At 41.5% G+C, this 26985-nt stretch overlaps 2 protein-coding genes across 2 annotated transcripts; one reads left to right on the plus strand and one right to left on the minus strand.

The window, feature by feature from the left end:
- Positions 1-26: 26 nt before the first annotated feature.
- Positions 27-16475, minus strand: mms19 (MMS19 homolog, cytosolic iron-sulfur assembly component). The gene is made up of 31 exons (XM_028957873.1): positions 16344-16475; positions 15958-16006; positions 14790-14890; positions 14607-14692; positions 14455-14529; positions 14310-14379; positions 13712-13840; positions 13557-13618; positions 13360-13446; positions 12428-12502; positions 12178-12255; positions 11184-11322; positions 10356-10510; positions 9739-9814; positions 9084-9209; positions 8357-8438; positions 8183-8280; positions 7940-8101; positions 7447-7602; positions 6857-6956; positions 6495-6597; positions 4576-4650; positions 4357-4483; positions 3839-3942; positions 3291-3347; positions 2996-3182; positions 2582-2664; positions 1947-2111; positions 1315-1374; positions 1074-1174; positions 27-514 (listed from the first exon to the last, which is right to left on the minus strand). Exons 1-31 carry the CDS (start codon positions 16468-16470, stop codon positions 487-489), a joined length of 3123 nt encoding a protein of 1040 aa, XP_028813706.1. The 5' UTR covers positions 16471-16475; the 3' UTR covers positions 27-486.
- A 431-nt stretch (positions 16476-16906) lies between these two features.
- On the plus strand, positions 16907-25747 carry ubtd1b (ubiquitin domain containing 1b). Its single transcript, XM_028967847.1, has 3 exons — positions 16907-17945; positions 22673-22900; positions 23055-25747. Exons 1-3 carry the CDS (start codon positions 17858-17860, stop codon positions 23441-23443), a joined length of 705 nt encoding a protein of 234 aa, XP_028823680.1. The 5' UTR covers positions 16907-17857; the 3' UTR covers positions 23444-25747.
- The last annotated feature ends 1238 nt before the right edge of the window (positions 25748-26985 follow it).

Consider the following 26985-nt stretch of genomic DNA (forward strand, 5'->3'; position numbering starts at 1 on the left):
AGACAATCAACACCAGACCATTCACATATACAAAAAAAAAGGTTTTATTGACATTTAAATAGTCCATTATGTTCTGGGCATATATGTAAGGTCCAACGAATGTTGATGATAAATATCAGTGGCATGTTGGCTTTAATATGTAAATCATTTTAAATCATCACCCTTAATCAAACTTCAGTCAGAAGACGTCTCCTAGTTGGTCAGTCATGGTGTTTTCTGGTATGTGTCAGGGTCACATTGGATCTTTTTGTGTTACAATCTTCCACTCCCAGTGTACTCTTTAACTGGACTGAGGTCAGCAGCAGGCTCATGATACTCTCTGTGCGTAATTTTACAGAGCAGAACCGATATTTAAAAGAAAGAGGGAGAAAAAAAAAAAGGCTCCTGAACTGTGGGTTATGGAGGGTAACAGGCTGCTCAGACTGTAGAAGGGTTTGGCCTCGACTGTGCATTTACTCTCCCAAAGCTGACAATGCTTGGCCTTCCTCACCTCCCCGGGTTACCCAACAGGAACCTGCATGGCAGCAGTTAACATGAGTCAATGCATCTCAACATCTCGTTTTCAATATTTTCTCACAATGAAAACAAATTTATAACTGATCTTGCCGATCACAGCCAAGAGATGTTAGGTCCATCTGATACTATTGCACAAACGGCAGACATGGTTTCAACCGCCAAGATGTGGGGTGACATACATGATGGGAACACGCCCCCATCATTTTAGTTCCCTGGCATCTTGTCTAATTAGTAAATCAATATTAAAATCAGTCTTAGAAGAGTAAACTCAGATATATACTTGCTATGAGCTACGTACACAGTTGCGTTGTTAACGTTTGCACTGATATACTTGCGTCCCTGCAGTGTGTGGTAATCTGTAGTGTGTACTACTTACCATCAGGGGTCAGTGTTAAAGCCACAAACCAAATAAATGAGTGAATAAATAGCAGATCTCGCAAAATAAAATTCCGCAGGTATTGCATCCGTATATGTTCTATTAATATGAGTGTGTGCACTTAAAAAAAAAAAAAAAAAAAAAACAGGATACGGTCTAGTATATTTCTGCCTTAACTCACCACTCTCCTCTGGCCAACACTGCTTCCTTCCTCACCAGCCTCTTCTTGTCGTCCAGAGGAACAGCCAACGCTTGCAGTATCTTGGCACGGAATGGTAGAACCTGTCAAATGAGGGACAAAACAAAACAATGTTCATCTGCTTTGGTTCATCTGAGGTGAAAAATGCATGAAATGAGTGCTGTTCAATAATTTAAAAATGTAACCAGTGGGTTGCACAGTAAATATATAGACAACGTCTCACCAGATGATCTGGCAGGTGCGACAGGGCAAGGATACAGCGCAGAGAAGCAATACGCACTTTCTAGGTTTGGAAAACAATGAAAAGGAAAAATATATCAGGCATTATCACCATAAATGCATAAACCCACAAATAGGCACCATTAATATAATATCAGTTATAGGTTCTCTGCTAATAAGGAGGAAAGTGGCCTATAGAAGTGAGCGAGCATTCACAGAATTAACGTTATCGACACCATTCACCAACCACAATGTTTGGCGTAAACAGGAAGCATTATAAAACCAACCCAAACGGAAAAGAATTATAAAACCAACCCACTGCTTCTTCACAGTCACAGTGGGAGGGGTGGGAAATTCTCTGGGCAGACAAAGCATAAGAAACCTTTCCCCTTATGACGACATAATTGCTACACCATAAGACATTAAAATTGTTATGTTAGGATTATAAGCATGGGTTCAATAGCACCACCTCGTAAATGGTATCTTTTGTTTGAAAGATTTTGGTTTCAACAGAAACAGAGACATTTTAGGTTTAGCTTTTGCAACAACTTTAAGTTTGCTTATTTTTGTTGAGATTTTGCTTCCAATTTCAGAAACTTTTTTGAAACAACTTTTTTGAAAGGAAATGGCTAGTACCATGCTCGGGCTGCTGTTCAGAGCCAGCAGGCGGGCAACGAGTCCATCCAGTTGGGTGGTGAGGGCTGCTGGGGGATCCAGCAGGACGGGCTGCAGACAGGACAAGGTGGAGAGCTGCACTCCCTGATCTGGACAGGACAGGGCTTCCAGCAGCAGTGGCAAGAGCTGGCGAAATAAACACACTTTCAGGCGTTTCATTCAGCAAATACAGCTGGTTGAATCTTTTCACCACATTGGCCAGAACCACACTTGGACTTATTTTGCAAGACTTATTTTGTATTTGGAGCTATTACTTGGTATTACATTGTATTCAGTGGTATTGTAATCCAAATATATATTTAGTATTTTTTGTAGCAGGAGAATGTGAACGAGTCATCTTTAATGAATACGTATTGCATTGTCTTCACCTGTCTTATAGCCGGGCCAAAATGGTATGATAACAATAGGGCATGGTCCCCATTCCTCCCAAAATTGGACTTTTAAAGGAAGGTCTGGGACATTCCACATACAGTTTTGAGTGATTTTAAAAATGGCTTCTATTTACCTCAAACAAATTAGCAAAATCAAAATACAGACTGGTTTGGTAGTCTAGCAAAGAACCAAAAACTGTGGATGAACATGCAGATACAACTCACCGCTGGCAACTCCGTCAACTGGACCTGCTTCGGTAAGTTGTTCACCATGTGTGACAGCGCCTTCAAATAAGCAGCCTTCCTCTCTGCAGTACAGAGCACAACAAAATCAACAAAAACCTCCTGGCCATTCAAATAGCCAAAATAGATCACGATATTTTATGTGATTATATTGTATTGATACATTGATATATTTTTGTTCACAAATTTAGTACACCAGGAGGTGCTGTCGAGCGTTTTCTTTAGTGAGGTCAGCATGGTGAGAATCGGCGTGCGACTACAACCTCCACTCCTTTAGATGGCGCTGTACAGCTGTGTACTTTGAATTACTGCTTGGAAATAGCAAACTATGACAGACCGATCACAGAGACACCCCTACCTAACATTCTGAAACGTTATATTATAATGTAGCCTTACCCGGGACAGCAGAGTTAAAGCTCTGGACCAGCTTGGCCGAGTTCTCGGCGAAAAAGCGCTGTCGGTACATGATGCGCACGTTGGCGTGGCAACCGCGGTTCAGCACGTCCGGAGAGTCGCTCATGAGCAGATAAAACCCGTCTGCCGCATGGGACGCCAGCTCTGAGTCTCCCAACAAAGAAAAAAGCTGAGAGAGGGCAAAAGAGACTTGTTAACAAAGTTTTCCTGTTTTCAAACTGCCAACTTCAACTGTCAAAAATCAATAACGATGACAAAAAAAATGTTAGATTCACACCTTGTCCGTCAGGCTTGTGGAAAGCGGATGGTAACGAAGAAGCAAGGCTTTTGCAACCTGGAAGGTACAAGACATTCATCCATTCTGTTACTTCATCAATAAAATGTAGTTACTGATTCATAGAGAGAAGCCATCTGAGGGTTTTTTGTCTGTAAAGCTAGTTGTATAGTTGGTAAACCTTTATTTTTTAATAAACCTTTATTAACAGAGATAATATATATTAAGGAGGTGGTGGTAGGCTAGTGGGTAACACACTTGCCTATGAACCAGAAGGCCCAGGTTCAAATCCCACTTACTACCATTGTGTCCCTGTGCAAGAAACTTAACCCCAAGTTGCTCCAGGAGGGGACTGTCACTGTAACTACTAGTTGTAAGTCGCTCTGGATAAGGGCGTCTGATAAATGCTGTAAATGCTCTATCACGATGAAAGAGTGCATGTGATTAATCAATGTTCCTGAACTGCAGTAATACTGCATATTTTATTATACTGTATGCTCTGCCATAATTTTGAGGGGTGGTGTGGAATTATATAAATGAAAGCTACTCACCCAGAGCAGGAGAGTAAAGGCCTGCATTCGCATTGGAGATTGGTTCTCCACTTCTGCTGTCAGCCTCTTCGTGGTGCTTTCCAGCATTGCATCCAGTGCTGTGCCTACAGGGATTAAACATTTTCCTGATTTAATGGCAGTAATTTCTTACTTTGGGTGAGAAGAAGTGAACTTCAACACAGTCCACTTAGTCTCCTTGGACGCACCTATGCTGTGGCGGAGATTAAAAAAATCCAATACAGGAAACATATTTAGTATTTTTTGTATCAGGAGAAATGCTGCCATCACAGCAAAAGCTCCCTGATTTGGAGTTTCAAATGTTCAACTTTTTTGCCTGGTTTGCTATTTTTTGTTTATTACATGACCCCATGTGTGTAATTTCGTAGTACTGTGTCTTCAGTTTAGTTCTATAATGTAAAAAAAATGCAAGTAGAAAGCTTTCACTGGTTGTGTAGTTCTGTTGATTGGTTGATACAGGGTTTAAATACGATTTCGGTGGAAACTTTTAATCGTCCTACCTTCTGGCCTCTTGTTGATGAGCCCAGCAAAGCACTTTGCAGCCGACGTGTATGAAAACGGGTGGAGGCAGGTAAAGCTGAGTTCCTCCAATTCAACCAAGAGTCTGTCCACCTCTGGGATCTCCACCTATCAAAACGATTCATTTACCAAAGTCACAGAGTGTCAGATGTTGTGGACGCACTACAAGGACAACATGGCAAAACGCAGGATGAACTCACACTCCTCGGGAGTGAACACACACATGCCATCAGGAGGCAAACGGTACGAGTCTGGTAGCAGGAGTCTGGATGTGCCTGGTAGGGATGAAAGGACCAGATATAACTCTGATACTTTAACAATTGCAAGGGGTATGAAAATATGTTGAAAGGAGAGAAAAAAAAAAAAACAATAATATGCATTTCTGTTTAAATAATCCCACTATAAAGGAGATTTGTATCTTATTTACAGTTTTGAATGGTTTACAATGTCTTAAAATAAAGGCACTGTGCAATACAAAATCAAATATAAAAACTAGGGTGTGACTGCACTTGAAGTTAAAGAGTTTCTACTAGTAAACTCAGGACAAATCCATCCACCTCGGGTTCATGGAGAAGCTGTTGTCCGAAGTGGCCTAGCGGGTAAGGAAGTATCGCTCCCACTGCTCACTAAGGGCCCTATTTTGCCGTGTGCACTGGGTGCTGTGCTGTGGTGTGCCGGGCTGATAGCGGAAAAAGCCAGAGAGGTATGTATGCAAAACACTTTGAACCCTGATCATCATTATTTTCAAGTGGCGTCCATGGGTATGCTCCCCAAAGACATTTTTAAGTAGCTCTTTAAATGACCAGTTTTGTGGAAATAAATAAACAAGATTCAGACATTAGATGAAAAAACCCAGTATAAGCCTACATTTACAGTAGCATCTGTGGGCAGAGCTCTTGAAAGCCTGGGCATGGTAGGCCTGTTCATCCCTGCTTTTAGCTGGTCCCTTACCTGCCCAACTATTACAGATACTACAGTCATAGCAAGAAAGGATAGTAGGTAAACTAGGATTGGATTAGTAGCCATTCACTAAAGCAGTGTTTCCAAACCCTGGTCCCGGTTCGTTCCAACCCACATATCTTCACAATCTGCACCACTCATTATTAGGCCATTAAGTAAACCCTGAGCCTAATTAAGGTAGGGCTGGACTGAAGACTCTTTGCCAGACGTTCCTCCAGGAACAGGATTGGGAAACGCAGGACACTACAACTCTTAAATATATTCAAAACGATTTGCTACTAAATAAATGATAAAATGAAAATACAAAATAGAAAACGTGGGAAAAAAAATTTACTTTACTTAAGCTTCTCAGACAGATGTTTTTAAACTGGCGAGATGCTGTGTGCAACAAGACAGCTCACATGCACACAGCAATATTTACAGCTCTAACATGAGGTGTGTTACGTTGCTTGAACTGCTGCTTTATGACTGGGGTCTAATTCGTGCCGTGACTCAACTCTTTCCCACTAGCTCCATAGAGCAGGTTCCTTGCGGAAGCCTGTTCCTGGTTTCTGGAGCTTTTGGTACCAGCTTCCAAAGGGCTTTTCATCACGACCCAGCTCCTCCATCCATTCCTTTATTCATTACTCCTTTATTCCTTATGCCTTCTCTGGCTTCATAAATGTGCCGTCCATGACGTTGCCAGTATGGGAAACACAAAACACATTCGCAGCTGGAGCAACTGCTGGATCTGGATCTGTTTGGCCCGCCTCCGCCCCCTTGTCTGATTACACTGATCTGATATATGCGGTCAGATCACAGGACATCTTTCTTTATTTATTTTCACAGAATGAATGCTATCAGCCCACAAGTGACAACTTCACAAATATGCCAGCATCTACAGAGGAGGATACCTTAAATAGCAAACAATCAGCTATTACACTTCAAGTGTTTTTTATTAAAAACAAATAAATCATACAAAGAGTCTAAACTTATTGCGGCAGTCATGGTAGATGGCTGGTTGTGGATACAAATATTTGAAACGTTTCATTTATGTATACATGGCCTACGTCAGTTTTATCCCCCCCAATTCTGACTTTTTGTGTAAATGATTCAGATTCAGACCACAGTTGGGTCCAGCTCCAGCCCTTGATGGACGTTGGCTATTAAAGCAGCTTACCTTGAGCAGCTGAAGGTTGGAAGGGAAGGCATTCTCTGGCAGGAAGGACACGTCACCGTCCAGGAAGAGCCTCACCGCACGAGAAGCCATTAAGCTGGCTAACCTGAGCAAACATGACATCAATCAACCTGATTGCTAACGACAGATGGGACTGCAGCAGCAGTCATACTTTCATCCTTTACCCATCATGCACTTGGCTTGAATGTATGCCTGGATTGTGGCCATTTTGAACGAAGGGACAAATGGCTTTGTTCAGACCCAGGCCTTGTGAAGGCGTGTAAAAAAAAAAAAAAAAGTGAAACCTGGTGCCGGTCATGTCTAGCGCTGCGTGGGTTCCTGTTCTAGTGCGGTGAGTCACTCACTCAGAATGCAGACGGGCGCAGACGGCACTTAGAACAGGAACAATGGCAGACAGGACCGCCTCATCCTTCAGAAGGCTGTTACGACCTGACGAATCCTCGCCTGTGTTAAACATACAAGAGTTCAGTAAAATGTGAATCCCGCAGTGCTGCTTTTTATAAAATAATGACAAATAGTTAAATGCAAATGAGCACAATTAGAATTTGTTTCTTAAGTCACACACGTCTTCCATTATAAACCTTATAAACCTTATCAGGATCTAAAACACATCAACTGAAATGTACTTGGCCTGAAATCACATAACACGTGTAAATATCATAAATTGCCATTATTTGATGCCAAATACGTTTTCTGCTGGTGCTGGATAGCAGTCCCGTCCTGCTTTATCTGTTATGAAGCATTCATAGCTATTGACGGGCACAAAGAAATAACTGAAATAATTTTCCATGGCACCAAAACACACTTCTACTTAGTCACACTGCATTTTTGCTTGCATCTATTGTGCTTTTGTGTTGTAAGACAAATTTCTATCAACTGCTGTTGAAATGGCCGTAATGAACTTGATGAGCAGGCCAATGTGACAATGTCTCACCCTGCAGCGCAGCCTGTATGGCCAGGCCCAGCAGACGGGGAATAACAATGTCGTGAAAGATCTGCCCGACTTCTGGATCTTGGCCGGCCTGTTCGGCTATCCTCTGCAGACTGTGGCACACTGAGGTCACCTCGTCCGATGAGAAGGAGTCTCTGCCTGTGTGAGATGGTCAGCGGATGATTTACTAGTTGGGGCAGTGGTGGCCTAGCGGTTAAGGAAGCGGTCCCGTAAACAGAAGGTTGCCGGTTCGAATCCCAATCCGCCAAGGTGCCACTGAGGTGCCACTGAGCAAAGCACCGTCCCCACACACTGCTCCCCGGGCGCCTGTCATGGCTGCCCACTGCTCACTCAGGGTGATGGGTTAAATGCAGAGGACAAATTTCACTGTGTGCACCGTGTGCTGTGCATCACATGTGACAATCACAATCACTTCACTTTCACTAGACAAGTTTTTACTAGCGCTTCACATAGCGAACGAAGTAACTTCCCATACCTGTGTGTGCAGAGGTAAGAATCTGTAATAATACAGGAACGCTCTCCTGCACCAGGCTGGGCTGGGAAGACACTGATGCCAACGCAGTCACGCACCGCCGACGCACAGCTTGCTGGGAATTTGAGTCTGATGGACAGGGTCGGTCACCCTCAACCATGGGCTCTGTAATTATGTCCAAATGCAGTCCTGTTATTTAGATTTAATAAAAAAAAAAAAAAAAGTCAAGTGTGTGTCAGCAGGTACCTGAGAAAATTGCCTCTTTCAGCCGAGGGACCATCCTCATGGCAAAGGCCTCTGGGTAGATATAAGCCAAAGCTCCACAACACTCCATTACTGCCAGACTGGATGAGAGTGAACAAAAATGATTTGCCAAAACTGATTTGACTAATAATAATAATAATAATGGGACATCATTACCTCACTTGAGCATCCTGCTCTTCCAGGACCAGTCGTGTCAAGTGATGCACAGACAGCTCCAGATCTGACAGGGGCAACAGGCCTGGAGAAACACAAAAAAAATAATAAAATCACCGGAGTGACTGTATTAATGCACAGAAGAATTCAACAATAAACTGAAACAGAATTCAACAAAGTCACAGAAGGGAGAGGTCAGGTGACTGCAGTTATGTTCACACCTGGGCAATACAAATGAGCTGAACACAGTTTTTTTACAGGGTGTAACGAAATGTAAGACATTTTACGGTCCTTCTAAAATCAATGGGTGACTTGTCAGCTGAAATTACTGCTGCAAATCTGTATTCATAGAGATCGAATATGAAATTATGCAATATACTAAAATTGTTTATTCAGACTGGTGAGGGTGTGTTACAAGCAAATATTTTGCCTCCTGAAAAAATAGCAAAACTCATATTTTAATGTGGATCAATGGCCATCAGACACCTGAATACTCAGGAACTGGACTGACACACACTCACTCTACATCTACACACACTCACTCTACATTTAGTGTTGTCTACGTGTTTTGTTTGTCTTAAATGTAATTCTTGCAGTGACTGTGTTCCGGTGAGTTTGCACCGGACCCCGGTTATTCTCGGTCACCCATTTGCACTATGTCAGTCCATAAATTTGTTTAAATTATGCATGTAGCTGAACTTGAACTTGAAGGGCAGCAGGCTGACCTCACCTGACTGCTTGCCCAGGGACGTGAGCAGCCGAGTGGCTGTGATCTGCAGCCCTGCACTGCTCTCAGCCAGCGCAGAGAAAACCGCACTGCAGAGAGGCTTCTGAAACTCCACCAACACATTGTCCTCTGTATGGCGAATTGGGGGCGGAGTACAGGGAAAAGACGACAATGATAAAAAGGAATTTTAGGAAGAGAAAGACGAGGGGGGGTTGTTTACAAAGAATTAAAGAATGATGAAACAATGGACACAGGAAGTTAGCCAACTACCTGACGCCACCTGTCTGAAGAGACACACGTTCTATCACACGTCATGCTTGGGCAAGTCATAACAAGCAGGCTTTCATTGCAGTGCAATACGGATCCCATTAAATATTTACAGGTACCCCGGAGGCAGAAAGAAATCTGTAGCCAGTCACCGGTTGCAAGCAAACACTTCAAAATCACAATATATCATAAAATATTGCAATGCAATATAATGTAGTAAAGACAATTACATTTATTTTTTTTATTTAATTGTCAAAAAAAAAAAAAAAGCATAAAGGAGTTTGATCCGAAATTGTTGGATGTTTGAACTCAATTTTCTGTTAAAAATATTCAGTTTGTACTCCATATTACATGGACTCATGTGTGATGGCATGAGAAAGCGAACACTCACCCCCGTGTTCAGTCCCATGGAGCGATGGCTGAACAAAGCCCTGTAAAACCTCCAGCAGGGTGCGTCTCTGAGAACACTGAAAAAGCATTCAGTATCCAACACAAATTATCAAATTGGGATGAATGTAATTAACTCAAAAAATGGCTAAACGGAAAGTCAAATTTATTATTGCCTTTACGCAATCGGCAAAATGTTGGCTTTCCAAACAACTGTGCAAAGCAATATCTCGATAACGCAGTTCTGGCATCACGGCATTAGGTTCCTGAAACCAGAACCGGCTCCATCATGCAGCGCTATAATTCTACAAATTCTATTATGAATGCAGATCAGCTTTGCACATTTACTTTAACTGGAAATATGGGAGGAGGAATATACACCATATATGATGTACGTTTATATGCAGACTCCAAAAAACTCCAAGCACACCGGATAACAAGGTTATGGCCATTCTAGCACTTTAAAGCCCAAACGCCTCTGATCTGGTCTGATTCTCAATATATATATTGTTAAATCTCAATAAAAGAGAAGAGCCTGACTCAGTCCACAAAGGTCAGAGGCCAGGAGGGGTTAATATACACTCATCCCGCCTGTACAGGATGCTGCCGCTCCCTACTCACCTGAGTCTGGGTGTTGTACTGCTCCAGAAGGGACGGCATGACCGCTGACATCACTTTTAGACTGGCCCTGTAGGAGGCGTTGGACGCGGCCTGCAGGATTTTGGCGCTGGGCCACACTAGTTTCAGGTCGGGCTCGGCGAGATGGTGCAGACAGTCTAGATATGAGAAGCAGAGGTCAGGATGAATGGGAAGTCAGTTGATGAAATGGGCCCACGATCGTGCATAATTTACCCAGGTCGCACTGCTGAAGACAGACGTGATGTGAGTAAGCAGAGGGATTAGTGTAGCAATGTAAACACACACACACACAGACTAGAGGACGACTGACATAAATGTATTCAACAATTATTAATAAACATAGAATTAAGTGAGATGCCTTGGTAAAACACAGAGAACTTATTCTATTTTTTACAAATTATTATATTTTTATATACTTATATACTATTATTATTACTTTATACTTAAACCTTTAATGAACAAGGCTAATTAGGAAATCCTGACGCATTATTATATAGTTTTTTTGCTACGTAATCATGAATGCTGCTCCCAACAGTGTGTTTCAGTGTGTATTCCTCCCCTTCGGATGATATTGCTGGTGTGCGAGGAAAACAAAACTACCAAACAGATGAACCCTGGTGTTGCTAATGGCAACCAAATGGCATTTTGGGGTTGGAAGATGCGGCCTGTTCGGTGGCAGCTGCTTGATAGTATATAAGAAATGATCGGTATAAAAATCTGTTTTACCCAGTGTTAAGAACTTTGTGAGAACATTTTTTTTAAACAATTGCAATTGCAAAAAAATAGCACATAATAATAATAAATTGGTACCTTTTAGGATCAGGTCCAAGAAAACATGCAGCACATCCTCAGAGTCGGAGCTGAGCACCGATCGCGAGAGACTGGCAACCAGTGCACTGACTGCAGAGAGGCCGGCCGTCTCCACCTTCTCACTGGCCGTCTGGAACACCTGAGCAGATGGAGGAACATCTCCACAATCACCCATTCCTAATATCATCGTTCACCATTATTCATTCCAGGAGCATCGGCATTAGTAGTTTTGCTAAGTGAATATATTGATGAGCAGTGAGTATATATTGTGGTCTCCTGGATAATTGATCAGTATAATAAACAAGCATCCATAACATTTATAATTCTGTAAAACTCTACAAAAAAATTATAATAGATATAATAATAGTAATTAAATCATAATTTATTTATCAATTATTTGCATCATTGACTCTAGGGCTGTGTGATAAGGCATGCAATTCCTATTGCGATATAAATGTAACTATAGATGGTAGACAGTATATTTTGCTGAATATAATTTGAAAATGTAAGAATTTAATTTTAAATTTAATATAACGGTTTTTGGTAACATGTGCCCATAGCAAAAACACTGCAGCAGGAAATTGTATTATAAAGATACATGAACATATAGCACAATCATATACCAGATAAAACAATATCTGGGCAATTCTACTGAATGTGGACTTTCTGACACACACCCATAAGTAAAATACCAGGTATTTGTATGATGTGATTATATAGTATTTTAGGATTTTCTATATTCAGCTATAGAGTTTACAGAAAATATTTAACACTTTGCTTGTTCATATGTTATATCATGCAGTCCCTCCAGGCTAGGGCCGCCCCTGGTCACTGGGTGACTGGCGGATTACTGACAGATAGAAGGCTTGTTTTATTTTATTTATAAAAACATAAAAAAATACCTGCCACATTTCTTGGTTAAGGCACATTAACATGAAAACATTACTTATTCTTATTAAAATATCACCCGGCCATGTGCCCACCCCCAGCCCACCTCTCGGCGCAGAGAGGACCAAAGTCCAGGAAGAAACTCGGACAGCTCTTTATGCCCATAAAGAGACCCACAGGCAGCCTGTAGTGCAGGATGACAGTACAAACACAGGAGTTAACCCTCAGTTCAGCAGTTGGATAATTAACCTGTAAAGAGCATGCAATAGCACTCGAACAATGACTATCCTACTGGCAATAACGCTATAATAGAATTTAAATATAAAATGATTAAGAGTGTTAAACTGGAACGTTACCAATGTCTGTAGCGAGTCCACTTTGGCGCTCTGTACATCTGAATCCAGTTTCTCAACTATCAATGGCAGCAGGTACTAAAAAACACAACACATATTTATGATAAAACAATCTCAGATTATCCGTAACCTCATTCAGTTCATACCAGAAGAAATTACACATTATTTCTAGACTCTGAATACCTTAATTTCTTTTCTTTTTTTTTTATTGTGAAGTGATTGTCATTGTGATACATAGAACAGCACAGCACACGGTGACACAACGAAATGTGTCCTCTGCTTTTAACCATCACCCTTAGTGAGCAGTGGGCAGCCATTACAGGCGGGGAGCAGTGTGTGGGGACGGTGCTTTGCTCAGTGGCACCTCAGCGTATTGGGATTTAAACCTGCAACCTTCTGATTACAGGGCCGCTTCCTTAACCGCTAGGGCACCATTGCCCTGTATTAGGTGCATGCACACGTGCGCACACACACACACACACACCCCTGCATTCTGAATGCACAATGAATTTTCAACTATATCTAGTTGGGTGCATGATTTATTTCCCTCAAGACTATTAAATGGTAGTTTCAAACGTCACCTGATCATGAATGTGGCTTGTGGAAGTGAAATGATTGTCATTGTGAAACACAGCACACGGTTCACACAACAAAACAGTCACCCCTGGTGTGCAGTGCACCCACCAAAAAACACAGTAAAGAAGTCAATTTATTCTTTCTCAACACCTTTGGCCATTAATGAAGATTTAATCAATTTCGTTATTGTTTGCAGCCAGAAACAAGGCCTTAAATGTGATATTTTCCAATCAAAACCTATAGAGACCCAATTTCATAAAAAGAAAAATTAATTAGTTCATAACTTATTCTAGAATGGAAATGCTATTGATGAGTTGGCTGCTCGGTTGTAAAAAAAAACTGGCACATATCCCTCATACCTCTGCAAAGCGTTGACTTCCTGTAAGCACAGCTCTGAGGGACAAGATGAGTTCCTCCTGGGTGATGCCGTGAGGATCATTTGGTGGCTGTAACAAGTAACAGTAACAAGAAAAATTATATAAATCAAATTACTTGTTTCATTTCATTTATATCATCTTTAAAATGTGTTACTGCCATCTTTTCATTTGCTACTCACAGGGGTGAAATCAATGGGGAAATAACAAGAAGTCACTTCAAAAAATTCTTCTGTGAATTTGCCTGAGAAAAAAAAAATACAATATATAATTAGAAAAGGTCTTAAAATACAGATTTGAAAAAAAAAAAAAAAAATTATGAGCTGACATCTCTCACCCATTTCATAGCCCTGGGTGATGATCTTTCGAGCAATCTGGAAAGCCAGCAGCAGGTTTCGGGGGTCTCGCTCTCCGTCCATTGACTGGACGAACCCGAAGACAAAGTCTGAACCCAGACCCTTGAGTTCTACACAGGTCACCAAGGGAAAGAAATAAAAGTAAGAAAAAAAAATTTTGGATTTACATACAAATATACAATAAGGGGCAGGAATTACCAAGTAAGCATTATATATATTATATAGGGGATGAATAAACAACAGAAAATGGTTTTATATACAGTGTATATTATATATAGTGTGTGTGGGTTAAATGTTATTGCACATTTATTTCACATTGTTTGAAAGTATTCACAGTAATGATGAACGTGTGGGGAGTATTGGGAATAACGTTATTGAAGAGTATACAGATATTGCAGAGTATTCAATGCTAATAAATATTAATATTGCCCAGCTGTAGGTTAGGAGGAAGGAATTAAGTCAGGAAGGGGTGTAGTCAATGCATGTAAGAGATTAAAGTGGTTATGGCTTTTGGGGAATAAACTGTTCTTGAGTCGGTTTGTCCTTGTTGTGTTCACCGTTAAACAATAACCTCCTTACCCTCCTCCCGTGAGTCCATGAGATTAATCAGAATGCAGTAGACACACGAGCGCTGAGCGAGCATCAAAGACTGCGAAAAGGGACACACATGTTACACGCTGTTTTCGATGCTGTTCTGCATTTCTGCCGTTGTTCGGACCTTTACCTGTACATGCGCATCTTGGAAAACCGATTTCAAAATGGACACCGCCGACCCGGGTGGGAGGACCAAACATTTTGTCTGGGGAGGACACTCAGCCAATCAGGACAGTGAGCAAAAAAACACATCACAGAGACGTGCACAACAACAAGACATACCAGAGCCTTGAGCCCTTCTAAGACATGTGGCATTATGACATAGTGATCCTTCAGTCTGTTTTCATAAAATGTTACAAGGACTTCCACTGCAGAAACAAAGCAAAAACAAAAACCACCAGTGGTGACTGCAACAGCAGATATTTCAGGAAATTAAAGCTTGTTGGGTCGTGATGAATTGCTCACCTTCGCTCTCCTGAAGGTTGCCATAGCACTGTTGTAAAACCTGTGACAGGAGCTGCACTCCCCGTCCTCGTGTCTGAGGCTCAGAACTGGTCAGGCTTAACCTTTAAAATAAATGTATAAAAATCATACATCCATGAAATTGTAACTTTTTTTTCTCCATTAGCAACTAATAAATCTGTGGTTTATTGTAGTGGTATACAGACAAACACTAAATAAAAACCACATACGTTAAGGCGTCGCTGTTAAACACAGCACAGCACAGCACACGGTTAACCCATCAGCCTTGGTGAGGGGAGCGGTGTGTGAGGACAGTGCTTTTATCAATGGCACCTTGGTTTGGGATTTGGACCATCAACCTTTCCGATTATGGGTCCACTTCCTTACCCGCTAGGCCACCACTGTCCTAAAGTGATGAGACCTTTTATGGCAAGTCTAGGGAATCGGTGTCATTTCTCTAAATAATGACCATAATTTAACTACTAGCTACTTAGATTCTGTTCAGATTATGTACACTACGGTTCAGTTTTGGTCATTTCCATCCTGACAAACCAAAACGTGTAGGGTTTGGATAGACAAAAAAAATTACAAAAAGAAGAATTAAATGATTGACAAATTACAATGTAGTCAAACCAACATCTGCTGATGGGGCAGTGGTGGCCTAGCAGTTAAGGAAATTGACCCGGTTCGGGGTGCCGCTGAGCAAAGCACTGCCAGTTTTATTGCTTCTTTAATCAATTTTACTAAATTCATTGAAAAGGACTTTCTAATAATGAATAAAGTTTTTAAAGTGACAAGACTTCTAAGCACTCTAATGTATCTGTAGACTAATTATTCCTCTCTACATGTATGCAGATATTCCATCATTAACAGCCATTTCCAGCTACCAGAGCCATTTACAATCTTAACAATGTTTTCAACAATTTTTTAAAGCACTCAAAACCGAAGACGTTTCTAAATGACCCTAAAGTTTGGAACGGTAGTGTAGATGAAAAAGTGCCATGCAATACGTGGATCAGTGGTGGTCTAGCAGGTAAAGAAGTGCAAATCCTCAACCACCGTGGTGCCACTGAGGTCGCCTTGGCCAAGGAACCGTCCCCACACACTGTTCCATGAAGGCGATGGGTTAAAATGCAGACAACACATATATATTATACTAATTATACTTTACCCCAGGGCCTCAACCAGCTGCAGTATGGTGAACTGCCCATTCTTGACCCCTTAGAAGAGAACGCATAGAGCATGTAAGTGAAAAGCAAGGGGACAAGTTCAGAGCCTTGTGCAGGGAGCAACTCAAGCGATACCCTTGCATTTATTAAACAGCACAGACACAGGCAGGCGTGGTATGAAAATGCCTGCTGACACAAACGCAAGGCGCAAGCTGCGCGCCGTGCTGGCCATCGTTTCATGCAGGCCGGCGAGAAAGTGTCTGGCCGCGCTGGATTAGCCGCCAGGGCGCGTTAGCTCGCTAGCTAACCCGACGTCGCGCGCGCAACTCAAAAGGCGAGACGAGGTGTGGGGACAAGACGGCCACAGTCAAAGGAGGACGAGTACCACCTGTCGCAGTCTCTTCAGCCTTGCTGTCCTGCTGTCCAGTGACAAATTCCTCTACTAAGCCCAGTAACAAGGCACTGTCCGCAGCCATCGCCTGCAGCGCGACTCCGACTTTCACTCGTACGCGCATGCGTAGAAAGTTCCCGATGCACTTTTTTTTAAAACATTTGAATATCTTACTATTGCTTGTTTATTGTTCATACTATTTTACTACTACACCAATGAGTAACATGAGTGTCTGGCTCAATGACACAGTAAAGGTAATATAATTTAATGTATGACTGCTATTGCGTGTTCTCTGTCATCGACTTTTTAAACATTTTCTTTATTGCTTTCAAGAAATAAATGTGTTTAGTAACATTTTACCATCTATTCCAATGCGTATAGTATGGCTATATAGCCGTAAAAACAATACATATTTGCATAATCTTAATAACAAGGTGCCCGCCTCTTCTGATTGGCTGCACTCCGTGACGTGCTACAGATTTAGCGCGCATGCGCGATCTGCGCCGCCGAGACCAGGAAGAGAGAACAGGGTTTTTTTTTTTTTTTAAACAGCTGAGGGGAGGAAAAAAAATCCAAGGGCTGCTTGGTGTTTGGACAGCGTAATGGAGCAGCCAGGCTGACGTGGATTGAATATGGGACTTCTTTTTTTTGTATTTTTGTTTTCGCAGTGAGGTGGAGCGTGATGTCGTGTCGGCGTATATTTTTGTGAAAGTTTGCCTGGCGGCCGTCGTTGTGCTTGCTAGCCAGCTAACGCTAAATACGATCTGCTAATGCCGCTAGCTGTTTTTGCTTCTTCGTCACTTTCTGCTGTTTTTTTTTACATTCGTGTCTTAGCTGCTGTAAGAGGGGGCACGCTGTGTCTTTTTTTGTTTGACACACGAGCTTATTGAGAACACTTTAAAACTTCGTTGTTCTACGATATGATCAAACGTCTCTCTCTTAGTTGCTACCTGTGTCAGTAAAGGGCAAGTCGTTCTTACAGCAATTGACCTGTTTGTTTGCTTTCTGCGCGCACCGTGTTTGCAAAAACATGTATATAGAGAGAGACAACGTAAATTCAAGTTAGGTCGACGATTAACTAAAACCCCGCAGTGTAGTGAGAGTCGCCCTACGTGTAATTGTGCGACGAGGTGGCACATTTCAACATCACAGTGCGCTTGCGAGTTACCGCCTAGATCCGAGTAGCTTTTGTGATTCCTGGCTATGTCGCACAACAGCAATAATAATTCAGTCGAATAGCTGATTAACCCCTGGCCATACCTTAAGCGGAGCGATTGAAAGCTGGCCTCAGCCTTGTGCCAACCCCAGAGGTCAGGACCTTTTTTTTTTTTTTTTTGAAGGTGGGACTGCACTAAGGAAGATAAAGTCGGGGCATCTGCATGTTTCCACTTCCCTGTCTGATTTGGACGCTGATACGTGGCAGTAGGCATCGTCGTACCTCTTCCCAAAGCTTGGCCTGAGTTTGGGTTTTTTTTTTGGCTGACAAGCATGTTTGTTCGCCACTGAGAACTATGGGAGGATGTGTGGGGAGAGAACGAGGAGAGGCACAGGGCCCGGGATCGTCTCGAACCGGCGGAAGGGCGAATAGGAAGCGTGGAGGTATGTGCAGTCGTCACAGTAAAATAATGGTTTACAGGTCCGTTTTTAACACCAAGGTGTCTGTAAATGTACCTTAACAATGAAATGCCTTACTGGGTACTTGTTCATTTTAAGAATAGTCTATAAAATAGTATTAATTGTGGCGATACCATTGGGACTGGTTCATAGTTTTAGTGTCAAGCAATTTGACATTGCCATTTCACTTTAAATATGTAATGCATATTACATTAAGTAGCCATGAAGTTATGGTTTGGGGAGTTACTTCTGGTTGCATGTTTTTCTGTTTAGTACAGCAGTTTGGTGTGTGTTTTTTTGTTTGTTTGTTTTTGTGTGTGTGTGTGTGTAATATATATATATATATATATATATATATATAAGTAAGAACATGCTTGGAGACCGAGGCTGACTTGATGATCTTGCGTTAGGCGTGCATGTACGGACTAGCCTGTAATTCCCCATCCCGGCGTCTGTGGAGGCAGGGGGTCTCCTGCATGCGGCAGTTTTCCGGAGGCCCTCTGGGGGTGGGGGTGGGCTGTTTTGAGTGGGATTACACCGCGTTGCTTATTGTTTGGCACCAGCAAATGAAGCCTCAGGAAGACCACCGTCAGTTTGTCTTCTCTTGAAATCTCTCGGGGCAAAATATCAGACTAGCGTTCCTCGTTTTTTTTTTTTTTTTTTCTCTTTTCCCCCCAGCTGCATTTCTCATTCCTCTTACGATCATATAAAACCGAGTGGCATGATTTACATGTCTAAAATTGCATGAGGGCTTCAGACGCTTCTGAGCAAAACCACACCCTGCTGTAGCGCAGTTGATACTGACATACTTTCCTTTATAGCCAATCGGAAGATGTTTCTATGCCTCTTTTTTTTAATTTTTTTTATTTGTTTTATTGTCCTGTTGAAAATGGACATTTAAAAGGTGACTGTATAGGTCTTTCACACCAGAAGAGCTGTCCCACCATTCCTTTAATTGTTGGTGGAAGCTCCCACATTCCCACAACAAGGGATTCTTGGATTTTTTTTGGAAAGCTAATTTAATTCCAATTTCAGGGATTGGACTAAACTGGAATGTTGTTTGGCTCAGTGCACGCTATACAAAATATGGTAAAAAAATAAAGTATACTGGTTGCTGTTAATGATTGAATATCTGCGTACTTCTAGTGTGGAACTTTATCAGCAACAATTAGTCCAGCGCTCCAGTGGAACGCTGTGTTCGTTAAGTCTGTCCACTTCATTCATTATTAGAAACAGGTTCACTAGTACATCGACAGATGTGGGATCATCTACATCACATATTTCAGACTCGCACATCCTGCAAGATCACTTTATATAGATCTACTATATAAATGCAGTTCGCACATTTCTTTGATTGTTTTGAAGCACAAAAAAGAATTTCGAGCTGCTTCACAACCCTTTTACGACATGGAAACGGCTCTTATACCGATTCAGCTGCATTGTAAAGAAGCATTGAAGCATTGCATTATGGGCTCTGTAGTTTAGCGCCATGCAATAATAGTAGATCTATATAAATTGATCTTGCTGGATGTGGGCATGCAGGCTGCGAGTTTGACACCCCTGATCTAAGTCATTACTTTAATTTTTTTCAATGTTATTCTTTAAAAACTTTCCTGTTCAAATTCTTTTCAGTGTTTTTCTTCATGGAAATACGAGGACATTTCTAAATAATGCTCGACTAAAGTGAATGTTGCCCATACACTTTACCAGAAAATTGCTAAACTTGAAACCATCAGTGCCTTTTAAGGAACCCTAGTGGCCAGTGTGCCTTCTTTCTTTCAACTTTTGTACGGTAGCGTACGGTGTTTTCCCCTTGCGAGCCCATATTATGGTGTTGTAACTGCTCATTTGGCTTCCGCAACCAGAAACATTTGTTTAGCACGGCCCCTGTGGCTTCTGCATGCCCACTTGATTACTACACCTAAGCCTCCCACACTATAAATAATTTGTTGGGATGAAAGGTGACCTTTTTAAACACTTGCCGCCCCATGTGCTCTTCTTTCCTTCTGTCATAATCTCCTGAATCGGTGTGCGGGTTGTTTAATGTCTTTTTGGATGGCGAGTGGCTTTTTGGAGAAAAAAAAAAAAACGAAATACCCAGACTGCTACAGCATCATCATTATGTGGCGCGCAGTGTTTATTGGGCAAGGAGTGGCGGTGTTTCGCCCTCACTGAACCTCTGCCAACATCACTTAGGCGGAGGGGCTCCGCACAAATTTCTACAGCCAACTCTAATTAGCCTGTTCCTTTAATTATTCTGAGCAAACAGGAAGTGGCACTAAGATGTTTGCTTTAGACGTTGGCTGGGTGGTGGATGGGATGGGAGGGGGAGGGATCAGATAAAAGGGTCCAAAATAATCGGAGCTGGAAATTAGTCAAACAGACTAAATCAAGGTTAAAATGGAGTTTTAAATATTTGATGATACTTTCGTTCTTCTTACATGTCATGGTCACACAGCTGTACTGATCCGCTGCACACAATGGGAGCCTATTAAACACACTGGACAGGGTGGTACTATTTATACTGCCCACATATCATTATGGTCTCTTCCAACCACTATAGCTGTTACTGTGGAAACGAGGGCTGTGCAGTCTTGCTGCAGAGATAGCCCACACAGGCATTGGATTTGTTTGAGGTGTAAGCAAATGGGTTTTGTTCCATTATGCAAATAGTTGGTGACTGTATTTTAATTTTTTTCCACCCTTTTTCCCTTCCCATCTTGCTGTTGGTTAGAACAGTAGGGAATTTGTCTTGTTGGAGCTTCTGTAATGTCAATATTATAACAGTGGCCCCCCCCCTTCATGCTAAGGTTAGGCAATCCTAAAAAGCTACATGCATTTTATATACTTATTAGACAGAAATGTCACATCAGTTGCCTTTTAACAATAAATGCCCGATGTAGATACTCTGCTTTATTTGGTTCAGATCATTTTCATTGGACTATCGAATCGTGAAACCAGTGAAGGCTTACACCGGTTTCACTATTAGATTCAATTACCACCGTTTTTTTCACATTACTTCACGTCGTTTTCAGATAAGTCAGTGAGATGAGTTAAGGCCTTGTTAACATGGACGTCTGAACCAGGTATTTTTCTGGCATTCGAATGGAGCAAATGAAAGCGTCATCAGGGGTGTTCAAAAGCGTTCGGTTGGCATCAAGGAATTTTTCTTGCCGTCAAATTTCTACCAAAAACCAGACAAACGTTAAAAAGCGACGAGTGCTAAACTACGTCAAGCGAACTCCATTGGAAGGCCAACCGAATGCAGCTACAAAGCAAAAAACTTTTGTTTCGATCGTCCGTGTGTCCTGTCCAGAGTAAGGCAACTCAGGCAACCACGGTCACTACCGGCACTACTACAATTTTTATGGCACCGGCAGAAAATAATCAAGCAACATCATTATTATGTAACTATGTTCTGCACTGCATCAAAGCCAAATAGTCCACATCTGATAATCTCATCAATTATAAGATTCATTTCAACACCCCTCCAATAAACCAGTGGAGCATCATAACCCTTTTTAAAAATGATGACCGGTCATTGAGACTCTGCTTACGTAGGACCGATACTGTTTAGGCTTACATGCTGAATGAACACGAACACTCTACGTGAAATGGACAGCGCACACATTACATGTAGTGTGTGTATAACACCCCTGTTCAAATGGCAAAATTGAGTGTCTAAAGGGGGACTTTCCCTGTAACTACTGATTGTAAGGTGCGCTGTATAGGGGCATCTGATAACTGCATAACTTGTACAGTTCAATCGGAAACGTGCAAAAGTGTGTACACGCTTAAGCTAATATTTTGTTTACAGTCCTATTAAAATTGGCAGTAAAATGTGGTTGAATGCACCTTCCCAACTCTTATATCACTACAGATGGAAAACAGTAGGGGTGTGTATTGGCAAGGATCTCACAATATGTATCACGATACAATGGTCACAATACGATTATATCACTATATATTGTGTACGCATTCCAATGTTCTACAGTTCACTGGAAATGTAAAAACAGAGCTGTAAATACAATGTAAATACAAGATGATGCAATTTCACTGAAATGCCAAGCAGTAACTTAAAGTACCTAGCTGATATTGCTTACCTTAGGTTCATAAAAAAAAAAAAAAAAAATCTGGAAAAACGGCAATACGACTTCCTGTTTGCGCCAAACATTGTTGTTGGTGACGTCATACCCGCTCACTTCCAAAGGCCGCTCTGGTCTTCACACCAAAACATTCTGGGGAAATCTCATTGTGTGGCTGGTTACAAGTGTCTAATTCTGCACCACGGCTGAATTTTGGAAAGAGACTTCAGTACTAGAGGACAACTAAGACTGATATAAAAGCAAAAAAATTCAATATTTGAGCAATGTTTGACAATTCCTTGCAATTGTTGTTTGATTTTCACTGGTTTGTATTGTATTGACTTTTGCACAATACTGTCCCTGACGTCTTCTGTGTAGTTGTGGTGTATATCTCAATGAAACCTGACCTGATTCTTAGGTATCAGGGTTTCTTCCTCCGCGCCACTGCAGTTAACTCGCCCATTGTGGGTTTGACCTGGAACCGTAAAGCCAATTTGGAACAGTGGCCACTGTACAAGCAACACTGTTTAAATGCACTGATACAGCATGACCTTCATGTTTGTTTCTGCACAGAGAACAGGCTGGCTTACCGATGGCGCTTACTGATTTAATCCTGCGTTTCCGCAGGACGAAATGAGCCATTGAAGAAGGACAAGCCCAAGTGGAAGAGCGACTATCCCATGACTGAGGGCCAGCTGCGCAGCAAGAGGGATGAGTTCTGGGACACCGCTCCGGCGTTTGAAGGCCGGAAGGAGATCTGGGACGCCCTGAAGGCGGCCGCTGTGGCCCTGGAGTGCAACGATCACGACCTGGCTCAGGCCATTGTGGATGGAGCCAGCATCACGTTACCACACGGTAAGGTGTCACCTCCGAAGTGGATGGGAACCTGAAGTACCGTACAGGCCAAAAGTTTGGACGCACCTTCTCATCCACTATAATGCTGATGTATGAATTTTTTTATTATTTTTTTTTTTTAAACATTTATTTATTCTGTCTTTCTCTTCGTTAGGCTCCCTGACTGAGTGCTATGATGAGCTTGGAAACCGATACCAGCTGCCGGTGTACTGCCTAGCACCCCCAGTCAACCTGATTTCAGAGCGCAGCGAGGAGGATGCATCCGACATCTCCGAGCCTCAGGTCACGCCCAAGAAGGAGTTCCAGCTCAAGGTGCGACTCTCGACTGGGAGGGACGTCCGGCTCAGCTCCAGCATGTCCGACTCCATCGGTCAACTGAAGAAGCAGCTGCAGGCACAGGAGGATATCGATGCCGCCCACCAGCGCTGGTTCTTCTCCGGCAAGCTCCTCACTGACAAGAGCCGCTTGCAGGACACCAAGATCCAGAAGGACTTTGTCATTCAAGTCATCATCAACCAGCCGGTCTTACCAGCCAGCAGCTGAGACCAGGGGCTGGCCGCTCAGAGATGGAAAGATGAGGAGCCATATTTAGTGCTCGAGGAGCAATCGTAGAATTTGCAGAACATTTGCAGTAAGCGTTATAATTTATTTTACAAACAAGGAGAAAACGTCAAAGGGAGAGACTCAATGCTGCTTTTTATGTATCTGTCTACCAATAAAAGATAAAAAGCCTAATGACCTTTGGTCAAATTACTGAGTGTGGGGGGGTCTACTCTGGCTTGGGAATCTTTGCAATGACCCCCATTTCTGCACAGCCCTTTAGGAAGAGGGGAAAAAAACAACTTGACGTGTTAATGCTAGTGAAGTGCCAGCGGTAAAGCACACTCTCGGAACCGTGGACTACGTTGATGTTGGACTGAGGTTGACCTTGTTGCGTGTGACCATGACAGCCTTCTTCAAAATGTGTTTTGTTTAAATTTTTTTTTTTTTTGTGATATTCTCAAAAGAGCTCAATTTTGCACACTTGAAAATACCTGTGTGCCTTTATGGAGGATAAAAATAAATAATAATAAAAAAGAAAACAATGTTGGGATTTTCCTTCATGACCAGCTTTCAATGTTTGACTTTTTAAAATATTTTTTACTGGTTTGTTATTTTCAGAAGTTTTTTTTTCTTCTGACTTGTCTGCCTGATTCAATCAAACTTTCATTTGTTCACTTTTTTTTTTTTTTTTTTTTTTTTTTTTTTTCTTGTCTTTGTTTTCAGTGATGTTGGTCTGAAAGGTTCCAGAAATTCAGCAGTAATTGACATGGATCTCAGTTCCTTGAAACATGCAATTTTTATTTATTTTTTTGTTATGGGGTAAAAATTAGGTATAACCCAAGTTCATTTCAGTTTATGTCTGGAATCAAGTCCAAGCTATGCTGAGCCCTTTGCACTGTTTAGTTGACATGTAACACTATGTATTGAGCCGTATTGTTCTTTTCATAGATTTATATGTATGTTATATATTTTAAATTTCTCCTTGTTCACTCCTGAGTGTTCAAATGACCATTTTTTTTTTTATTTCAGTAATCACAGTAAACAAATCACTGTTATGAGACCTTCTCATTAGGTCTGTGATTAACATATGTATAGCTAAATTATTAAGAATGTTAGTGGTATAAAACTTCCAATTGTTGAATGCTAGCTAATTAGCAGCCTTCATTTGCAATTCCCACTGAGAACTGCCTCAATCTTTTGTTTCTGATCCATCATATTACAGGAAAAAAAAAATTTGGCTAAAAAGCATAATGACATCTATATACTTATCAGCAAGACTTTTAAGGAAATCTAAGTAACATTTGAGTGGATTTTTTTTTTTTTTAACTATAAAAAATCTATTCAAATTTATTCTTCATTGCAACATCCAACTTGCTTCATTTACTAATCTGCTTGTTATATGTTTTTTTTTTTTTCTTTTGAAGCGTGACAGGATTTGCAATGGTCAACTATTGTCAGGGCTTATGCATTAATAATGCCGGACTGTGGTCCACTGTAATGAACACATTTCAGGTACGTGAATCTATTCTTAGTCAGCAGGTGAACTTTTAAAAGAAAAACTCCCCTCCTGACCATCCGCTGCTGCTTTTAGAGAAATTCAGCCATCTGGAGCTGGACAAGCCTGTGAGCACTGAGGAGAGTTAAAGGAGAAATGAACACTTGAAATTTGTGATCTAAACTGTATGACTATGTTTTTGAACCTTGGTGAAGGGGTTGCGTCTTCGCACAAAGAGAGCACAAAGCCTAATTATCTGCCAGGCGTAAAGGCATGAACTCAATAAGCAACGCAAGACAATGGTACTTCAACGTTTGGTTCAAGTCAGTTTAAGAAATCTTAAAACTCTTCACATTACAGAGACTCCCTGTTTCCTCACATAGATGATATCGCATTTTTACCCTCGTACACGTACAGTAGAAAGTGGAAGAAGTGTTCCTTTCGTCCTTGGGTGGCGGGTGTCTTATAGCGATTGTCTTTCGTTATGCGGACACGATTATCTCTGGATCTTTTATCACTATAAGCCATAGACATGGGTATTTATTTGAACTGTCCTGGGATGAGCAGAAAGGAGAATAGTGCTTCTCAGTCCTGCGAACCCAACCCAGAAGCCATCAAACCTTCTTCGGATGGTGTGAACATTTCTTTGTATTCAGAACATTTTCTGAATATGTACTGTTTTAATGTGTACCTTTGATGCTTAAAAGTGATTTATATGTCTAAGGCTTATTTTTGAGATTGTGTACATTTCTAAACTAATTTCAACTTCTGTTTCTAACTATGAATAAATATGAATATGATTAAATGTGCATCGCTTTTCTGTGTTTGTGATTCTTATTCAAGATTGTAAAAAAAAACAAATATATCCAGAAGTAAAAAAAATGGGGATAAATTAAAGCACTGTTAGTGCTGCTGAAGGAGAAAACCTAAATAAAATGTTCTGATCATTTAAGACATATTGAAGTAAAAGGACTATTTAGGTGAAATTGATAGACGTCCTAAGACTGGCATCATGTAACAGCATACAGAAACATTCTGGACACGCCGGCTTGCTGTGCTGTTCCAGTATTGGATTATTCAGATATAATTTCACACCTCATGATGTACTTATATCCTTAAATAAGATTTTTATTTGTCACATCAATAGTTATTGATGGAAGAAAATACAATAGAAGAAAAATAATAGAACAAAAGTCTAAATAATAATAATACAATAATATGTGTCATTGTAATAATGGCCGGAGAAGACCTCCTGTACAAATGCTTTAAGTCCAGCCTAACCACACTGAAGATCAGGTGTGGGCTAGAATCAGCACAGAGAACCAGATCTGTACCACGTTGGCGTGAACCTAAGTGCCAGGTCAGCAAGTCAACCACTAGATGGCAGTGGACACAAAGAAAATGGCTCAATGTAGGACAACCTAATGCAGAAAAGGCCGTCTCTTATTTTGGCCCAACTGGGCATGTAAATCTAAATAACATTGTGTCCCTGAGCAACATAAGTGTGTTGCTCAGGGACACAATGGTGGTAAGTCTTCTGGTGGGCGGGTGTGTCTCCCACTTCTCCACTCCGTCTTCCTTCGGCTGCTTTCGTGAGGGCTCGCCACAGTGGATCAACCAATCTGGATGTCCGGATCACAATCGACCTGACAAATGCCAATGCCATTCTGATGGAATTTACCCGGACTTGGGACCATCACAAAGAAATACGCTGTCATGTGCATCCCCACTTGGCTGGGTTTTCCCACTAGGCTACTTTTATCCAATGAAACAAAATGGTCGTTTTACAGCCAATACATTTCTTGAACTCATAGACATGTTTTTTATGATTTTATGATGCCTTGGGCAGATTCATAGAAAAATCATCACTCAAATGTGGCTGCATGTATCTAAATGTAAGTATAAAAGCTTTCTGGGGGCAAGCAAGAAGGAGACAAACAAAAAAAACAACCTGGTGGTCAATGAATTGTGGCCGGGTAAGAGGAGAATATTCATATTTTGTATAGAATTAAAAGGCCAGTTTGTCACACCTTGCTTTTTGTTACTC

This window comes from Denticeps clupeoides, chromosome 2 (assembly GCF_900700375.1).
Source record: "Denticeps clupeoides chromosome 2, fDenClu1.1, whole genome shotgun sequence".
NCBI lineage: Eukaryota > Metazoa > Chordata > Actinopteri > Clupeiformes > Denticipitidae > Denticeps > Denticeps clupeoides.

Coding starts and splice junctions, on each gene's coding strand:
- mms19 (XM_028957873.1), bottom strand. CDS start 16,470: ATGCGCGTACGAGTGAAAGTCGGAGTCGCGCTGCAGGCGATGGCTGCG. Junction 6,957..7,446: donor CATACAGGCTGCGCTGCAGG/GTGAGACATTGT, acceptor TGTTTAACACAG/GCGAGGATTCGTCAGGTCGT. Junction 1,175..1,314: donor CGCACCTGCCAGATCATCTG/GTGAGACGTTGT, acceptor CTCATTTGACAG/GTTCTACCATTCCGTGCCAA.
- ubtd1b (XM_028967847.1), top strand. CDS start 17,858: ATGGGAGGATGTGTGGGGAGAGAACGAGGAGAGGCACAGGGCCCGGGA. Junction 17,946..22,672: donor GGCGAATAGGAAGCGTGGAG/GTATGTGCAGTC, acceptor GCGTTTCCGCAG/GACGAAATGAGCCATTGAAG. Junction 22,901..23,054: donor CAGCATCACGTTACCACACG/GTAAGGTGTCAC, acceptor TCTCTTCGTTAG/GCTCCCTGACTGAGTGCTAT.